At 36.3% G+C, this 8,395-nt stretch overlaps 2 protein-coding genes across 2 annotated transcripts in view; one reads left to right on the top strand and one right to left on the bottom strand.

The window, feature by feature from the left end:
• Positions 1-1,720, top strand: part of LOC107639100 (cationic amino acid transporter 5) — a 2,930-nt gene extending 1,210 nt beyond the window's left edge. The window contains exons 2-3 of the mRNA XM_016342518.2: positions 42-428; positions 911-1,720. Coding sequence (XP_016198004.1) covers positions 42-428; positions 911-1,500 — 977 coding nt within the window. The 3' untranslated portion in view covers positions 1,501-1,720. The remainder of the gene's footprint in view (positions 1-41; positions 429-910) is intronic.
• LOC107639101 (mitochondrial amidoxime-reducing component 1) overlaps positions 1,701-8,395 on the bottom strand; it is a gene marked incomplete at its 3' end in the record, with an annotated part of 15,664 nt that continues 8,969 nt past the window's right edge. The window contains 1 exon segment of the mRNA XM_016342520.1: positions 1,701-1,718. Coding sequence (XP_016198006.1) covers positions 1,701-1,718 — 18 coding nt within the window.

The raw sequence follows: 8,395 nt of genomic DNA, 5'->3' as shown, positions 1-8,395 counted from the left end.
AAACTCCGTAGGTAATATAATCAAACTTGATTTCTTAACAGGAATTTTTCAAGCTGCCGCAATTGTTTATTTTGCATATGGGGGGTTTGATAGCATTGCAACAATGGCTGAAGAAACCAAGAACCCTTCAAGGGACATACCAATAGGGCTTGTTGGATCAATGTCGATGATCACAGTGATATATTGCCTAATGGCACTTACACTCAGCATGATGCAGAATTACAAAGACATAGACACTGATGCAGCATTCTCTGTTGCGTTTCAGAGTGTGGGAATGAAATGGGCTAAGTATGTTGTTGCTTTTGGTGCATTGAAGGGTATGACAACCGTTCTTCTTGTTGGGGCATTGGGACAAGCACGTTACACCACTCACATTGCACGTTCACATATGATCCCTCCATGGTTTGCCCTTGTTCATCCAAAGACAGGTATGATGGACGGATATGAAAGTTAGACAAATCATTTCTTATCGTTATTTAATGAAAACATAACAATTTCAGTTAAAGTTTGAAAACTGATTTGGTGATTAAGTACAGATTTGAGATATTATTCATAGAGTAAATAGTCATTTTGGTATCGAAAGATTTTAATTTTGATAAAAGGAACCTCAACCTTTGCTTTTGTCAAATGAACTCTAAAATATCATCTTTGTTTGATAAAATGATCCAAACATCTAGAGTAATAGGTTAACAATTACTCTATTTTGTCAAATGAAACTGATATTTAGGAGTTTATTTTGTCAAAAACAGAGGTTGAGATCCGTTTGGTCAAAATCCGAATCTTTTGGATGACAAAATAGCTATTTACTCTTATTTATACTTAGCCTTTTTTGTTACTAAATTGTGATATTTGCAAATTGTATTTTACATACCATAACTAATAGCTATACCCTTATTGGTGCACATATCAGGAACACCTATAAATGCAACACTGTTGATCACAATCTCAAGTGCTTGCATAGCATTTTTCTCAAGCTTGGATGTGTTGTCAAGCTTGTTATCAATAAGCACACTCTTCATCTTCATGATGATGGCTGTGGCACTTTTGGTTAGGAGGTACTATGTGAGAGGTGTGACACCAAGGGAAAACCTTTTAAAGCTAGGAGCATTCTTGCTACTAATCATTGCTTCATCAATGGGGATTTCAGCTTGTTGGGGCATAAACCCTAATGGATGGATTGGATATACAATAACTGTTCCTATATGGTTCTTGGCCACATTAGGCATGTCACTTGTTTTGAAACAGCAAAGGGATCCTAAGGTTTGGGGAGTTCCACTTGTTCCATGGTTGCCATCAATTTCAATTGCAATTAATATATTCCTAATGGGATCTTTGGATTCATCAGCATTCATAAGATTTGGAATTTGCACTGGGGTAATGTTGATATACTATTTTTTCTTTGGACTACATGCAACTTATGACATGGCTCATCAACAAGAAAAGTTGCAAAACGAGAACAAAATTAAGCAAATGGAGACCATGGAGAATGCAGGGCCTTAAATATTTACTCTCTCACATGTTTGTATTAAAATCAGAATTCCTTTCTACAAGTTTTACTAGATTGTATGCTAGTAATCTATATATGTCCCAGTATGATGATCAAATTAAAAACAAAAACAGAAGAATTACTATAGCAGAATGAACTCTCTTGTTCACTCATTTACTTACAAACCGTGTACATAATAATAGGATCCCCAATCTGATGACATTTCCAGAATAATCCTCCTGATTCAAGTAAAAAATTAGCAAAAGTATACTTGCAGAAGCATTTAATAACATATCAACACCGTTCATTGGTTATGCATATAGTTCATAAGAGAGGACTATATTCATTAAAAGCTTGACTGATATGATCAATGCCTCACTCTTTGATTCACTTGAGGTACCTGAACCATCAAAAACAGCATCTATGACTATACATGACTATATCCCGTTCGATTTTCAAAACCTTGAGTTATGTTTAAAACTAATAACTATGTTAAATAAATAAAAATAATCAGCCAAAGTATAATAACAGGAATGGTTCTACATTTATATTTATGATCAAACTCCACAATTCAAAATATTGATTCAAACTTATATTCAAATCATATAATCAACTTAAATTATTATCAAATTTGATTTACATTAATAGTCAAACTTTATGACCAATATAATCAAACCAGATTTTCATTTTAATCAAATACGAATAGAAGATTAGAAGTATAACATACGCTGGGTATTGATTTTCGGTGTTCATAGAAAGTTTGATTTGATTTGCTATGAAAAATTTGATTATTTTGAAAAATAAAAAAGAATGGTTATTCTACATGAAATATTTGATTATTTTTGTGGCGGATTACTTTATTAAAAAATATGTGAAATATAAATAAATATGAGTTAATAATTAAATTAGTTCTCAAAAGGATTATTCTTTTTTTAAATTCATCCTTAAAAGATTTTATTAATCAAATTTGTCATTCAAAGATTATAAATTAATCATTTTCGTCCTTCGATCACTCACTTATAAGTTTTCGTCAACGATTGACAATATAGAATCACATCATACATGATACTTAGCATATCTAATTAGACATAAAACAAATATATTTATGAAAATTTATCAATTTAGTATTGTTAGGTTGATGAGTGGTATAGTTAAAGGATCTACAAAGAAAGCAAGAACAAATGATGAAAATGCAGTTCAACAGGGGGTGGAGGGTGCCAGCCTACAAATGGCACCAAAGGCGCCATGAGTAGGGGTGAACGTGGATCAGATCGGATCGGATATGGCCAAAATTTCGATCCGATCCGCACTAAAATCATCGGATCGGATCGGATCCAATATCCGCAATTTTTAAGGTTGGATCCGATCCGCACATTTGCGAATCGGATCGGATCGGATGTCGGATATATCCGCAAAACACACAAATATTTTTAAAAGCTTATTTTTATTAAAAACATATCAATAAAATTCATTTTTCTATTCGTTTAAATATATTTACTCTTAAAATAATATTGAACATACTTTTCTTAAATAATAAATTAAAATAATACAACATATATGATAATTATTAGTTGAAATAAAACATAAAAGAAATATTTACTTATTTATTTCTTTATTTTTGCGGATACGCAAATATGCGGATCGGATATGCGGATACCAACACAAAATCCGCAATCCGATCCGATTAGTGTGCGGATCTGATCCGATCCGATTTGAAAGCCTTGTGGATTGGATCCATATCCGCAATTTTCGGATCGAATTCGGATAAATACCGCGGATATGCGGATCGGATCCGATCTATGAACACCCCTAGCCATGAGAACTATAGTTTGGAATTGTCGGGGTTAGGGGAGACCCCTGACAATTCATACCCTAAAAGGGATATGTAAATCCCACTCCCTCGAGATTGTGTTCATAAGTGAAACAAAGAACCAATCTCGACAGGTGGAAGCAAAACTCCGGGCATGCAGCTATGAAAACTGGTATATTGTTAACCCGTTAGGAATGGCAGGAGGACTTGCGCTAGCTTGAAAGGACATCATCCATGTTCAAATTAAAAGCAGCAGGAAATTCTTTGTAGCAGCTGAAGTTAAGAAGTTCGGAAACAATGGGGTATGGACGTTCATTGGTGTCCGTTTGAGCTGTTCGGAACAAATTCAAGCCTTACAGTTTGAGAAACTTACAACAATGAGTCAACAAATGGAAGAAAAAGTGGTAATAGCGGAAGATTTTAATGCTATAATAAGTCAAGCGGAAAAGGAGGGTGGAGGCAAAAAATCAGCAACTACCATTGTAACATTCATTAATTTTATTGATAGCAATGAATTAGTGGATATTGAAATGATGGATTTCACGTGGACAAATCGAAGACAAGGAGAGGATTTGGTGAAGGAGAGGCTTGACCGCTATTTAGTAGGGATGAGATGGAAGCTGAAGTTTCCGAATGCAGTGGTGCACAGGCTCACAGAATCAGGCTCGGATTATGCTCCTATCTTGATGGAAATTGAACCTCAATCCTGGCATAGTAAAAGGCATTTTAAATACTAGAAATGTTGGTATGGAGAAGATGATGTCAAAAGAATTGTCAGCGAAGTGTGGAAAATGGAAGTAGTAGGGTCGACTATGTTCTTATTGGCCCAAAAGTTGAAAGAATGTAGACATAGATTAGTTCAATGGCAGATAACTCACAAAGCAAACTCTCAGAAAGAAATTGAGGACCTTCAAGCTAGCCTAGAGGAGCTATGAGTGGCTGGAATCAATGGGGGAGAGGAGATTACCATATTGGAAGAGAAGTTGGAGCTAGCATATATGAAAGAAGAGAGCTATTGGAGAGAAAAATCTAGAGTCAAATGGCTAAAAGAAGAAGATCAGAACATCAGATTCTTTCACCAGAAATTTTAATCAAGGGTGCGAAGGAACAGAATTTGGAGATTAGTTGGGAGGAACAATGAGATTGCATCGAAATCGGAGGATATTACAAAGGTAGCTGAAGACTACTTATGCGATATTTTTACTTCTTCTTGTTCGGTTGATCTGAATCCATATTTGGAGGATTTGGAGCCTAAGGTTACAGCTTCCATAAACCGTAGGCTCCAAAGGCCGGTAACTCTGGACGAGGTCAAAAGAGCTACGTTCAGTGTTCATGCTCAGAGTGCTCCTGGTGATGATGTGTTTACAGCTAAGTTTTTTCACTTTTTCTAGGATATAGTTGGAGGTGACGTTTTTAAGGCAGTGCGAAGTTTCTTTCACAGTGGAAGAATTCTAAAACGTTTCAACCATACTCAAATTTGTTTGATTCCAAAGGTGCCAGATACCAGTGACATGACTCAGGTACGACCAATTAGTTTGTCCTTAATTATGTATAAAATTATTTCTAAAGTTATGGTGCACTGACTATAAGGTATTATGAATAAAATCATAAGCCCAAATCAGAGTGCTTTTTTCAAAGGTAGACTCATTTCAGATAATATTCTAATTGTCCACGAATGTATGCACTATTTGAAAATGAGGAGTGTTAGGGAGCGGCAATTTTTGTAATTTGTAGCCATCAAATAGCCATCAATGTTGATTTTAATAGTGTGAGATTGGTGTGAGATTTCATCCAATGGATCACTTTTCTTTGCTGGTTACATGCTGGCCAGAATTTGGAAAAATTGCTGGCCCCTAAACTTTTCCTTTGAAAAATAAGAGAAGTGGAGCAGATCATGAGATGGCTATTAAACTAGATATGAGCAAGGCTTATGATAGGGTTGAATGACACTTCTTATGGTACATCATGGAAAACCTGGGTTTTGATGCTAAATGGATTAACTGGACTAAGGAATTGGTAATGACTGTTTCTTACTCTGTTGTTGTGGAAGGGCAACCTTTTGGCTACTTTAGGCCAAATAGGGGCATCCGATAGGGTGACCCCCTATCTCCATATCTATTTCTTTTTTGTGCGGAAGGGCTTTCCTTCTTGCTACACAAGACAGAGCAAAATAGATTAATTTAAGGAGTTCAAGTTAATCGGAGATGCCAAATAGTTAATCACTTTTTGTTTGCTGATGATTCAATCCTTTTTGCAAGGACTCACCTAATACAAGCCAAAGCATTTTGGAATTGCTAGAGATCTACGAGGGCTTCAGTGGGCAAAAAGTCAATTTGAATAAGTCGGCCATCTTTTTCAGTCACAACACACCTCAGAACACAAGACTAGCAATTGCGTAAATACTAAATATTGAACATATCGGAGCCCAAGACAAATACTTGGGGTTGTCCTCCATAGTTCAGAAATCAAATAAAGCAACCTTTGGAGCTATCAAGGATAAAGTTCAGAAGAGGATTATGGATTGGAAAAGAAGTTTATTGTCCTTAGGTGGCAAGCACACGCTATTGAGAGCGGTGGGGGGAAGCGATTCCTATTTACACACTCTCTTGTTTCAAGCTCCCGGACACGCTGTTAACTGAGATTCATAGCATGCTCTCGCAATTTTGGTGGGATAAAAAAGGCGCAGAACAAAGAATGGTTTGGATTCAATGGGACACAATGACGAGACCGAAGAAAGATGGTGGGTTGGGGATCAAAGATCTAAGGGCGCAAAATTTGGCCTTATTGGGCAAGCAATGTTGGCGTCTAATGAAATACCCTAATTCTACACTGTCAAGAATGTTCAAAGCTAAATATTTCAGATATACAAATTTCTTACATGCAGAGATAGGAAGCATACCGTCGTGGGGCTAGAGAAGTGTTCTTGAAGGCCGCAAGGTGATTGAGAAAGGCTTGTTATGAAAAATAGGCTTTGGTGCTAATGTCCACATCTTCCATGATCCCTGGTTCCCACCACCATTGCCCTTTAATGTTCCTCAAGCTGCAGTGACAAACCCACCGAATCTGCAAGTATATTATGTTAGTGCGCTACTAAATCCTGATAGAAGCTGGAACAGAAACCTGATTGAGTCAATTTTTTTCAGTTGATATATGCAATAAAATTTTTTCCATCAAACCAACAGAGGAGGAGGATGAAGTTAATTGGTGCTGGACAAAATCTGGTATATACGAAGTTGGGTCAGGATACAAAGTTGCTTATGGGTTCTTTCATTCTCCTATTTCATTGATGTCTCAGAACATACAGAACAATAGAGTATGGAATAGCATTTGGAAATTGAAATTACCTCATAAAATTAAAATTTTTTTATGGAAGAGTCTTCATAAAAAGCTTCCGGTTTTGCAACAAATCCATAGCTGGTTTGCATCCACCCCCGCCACTTGCCCAAGATGCATGCTGAAAGATGAATCAATTTCTTATGCCTTGTTCCAATACCCCCTGTCTTCAACAATCTGGAGTCTAAACTTAATAACCCTCGACTTATGGCAGAGAGAAGAGGAGACCTTCATCAATTGGTGGCAACGAGTTTTATCTTGGGCAGCGGCTCAAATCGAAGGTAGACAAAAGATCCTCTTCATTGCGGCGCTGTGTTGGAGCACTTGGAAAGCGAGGAATAGGTGTGTCTTTGAGAAGCTAATAAGCCCAGTACCGGAGATAGTGCAAGAAGTCAGCAGTCTAGTGCGTGAACTCAATAACCATACCTGATGAATGCTAATAATTTCTCTTTATTCTTACTTTACTCTTTCTTAAGCTATTTGTCTTCCAATCACATTTGGTGATAATTGGGAATACCCAACTTCTTTTGTACTTCCTTATGGAAATATTATTATTTTATAATAATAAAATAATATCTATATTTGAGAAAAAAAAAGGTTATATTAGGAATATGATTCTTTTTTTAATTTAAAAGATAGACTAAATTGATAGATTTTCATAAAGTTTGTTTAGTTTTCAATTGGACATGGTGGGTGTCATGTATACTATCAATTAACGTTTTATATTATCAATCATTGACGGAAACTATTAATTGAGTGACAGAATGATAAAAATAATTAATTTATGATCTTTAAGGTAGCGTTTTGTGGAGAGATAGAGATTGAAAGATTGAGACTGAGAGACTAAGACTAAGAGACAGAGACAAATAAATCTGAGTATTCTGTTTGGTGCAAAGTGGGAGACAAAAATTAAAACAAAAATGAAACTCTAATTTAATTTGTACAAAAAGTAAAATTGGAATTAATTAATTGAAATGAGGGTATTTTAGGTATAAAATGTTATTAAAGTTTCAATCTCTGTCTCTAAAAATTTCAGTCCCTTGTATCCTCACTTTTTGGAGGTACTGAAATACTGAAATTTTAGGGACAGGGACAGAAATTTTAGTACCAGTCTCTGAACCAACAAACATGATATTGAGTTTCAGTCTCTCAGTCTCTGTTCCATTACCTTAAAACAAACGCTACCTAAAAGACTAATTTAATTGATAAAATTTTTTAAGAATAAAATTAGAGAATGATATATTTTTAAGGACTAATTTAATTATTAACCCAAATACAACTGGCAGTTAAGAAATTAAGAATTAGTGGGGAAAATGGGAGACCGAGAGGCTGAGCGGGGGGGATACACCAGAGGAGGTGGGAGCAGGGACTTTTTTCAACGGCGGAAGGATCCGCGGATTTGGACTAAGGAAGAATATCATCACTTAGAAAGGGATTCTTTCACTGTCTTTGTGGATAATTTGCCGGAGGATATTTCTAGGAGGGAATTGTATCAGATGTTTTGCTGGACCGGGAGAATAAACGACATCTATCTTTGTAGAAAGCAGAAAACAGAAAAGGCGTACATATTCGCATTTGTTAGATATACGACGAAAGGTGGTGCCCTCAAAGCTATTGCCGAAAAAATACAGGCTACGCGGTAAAACTGTTGCTGTGGGGGAGGGTAAGTTTCGGAGGAATATACAGGAGGAGGACCGGAGGGGGCTGGTGGGGACAAGAGGTCAGATGGAAGCGAGGCCAGAGAGAATTATTGTGCAGAATGAAGT

This window comes from Arachis ipaensis, chromosome B04 (genome assembly GCF_000816755.2).
Source record: "Arachis ipaensis cultivar K30076 chromosome B04, Araip1.1, whole genome shotgun sequence".
Lineage (NCBI taxonomy): Eukaryota > Viridiplantae > Streptophyta > Magnoliopsida > Fabales > Fabaceae > Arachis > Arachis ipaensis.
Note: the sequence above shows the minus strand (reverse complement) of the source record. Positions and strands in the feature narration are given on the sequence as shown.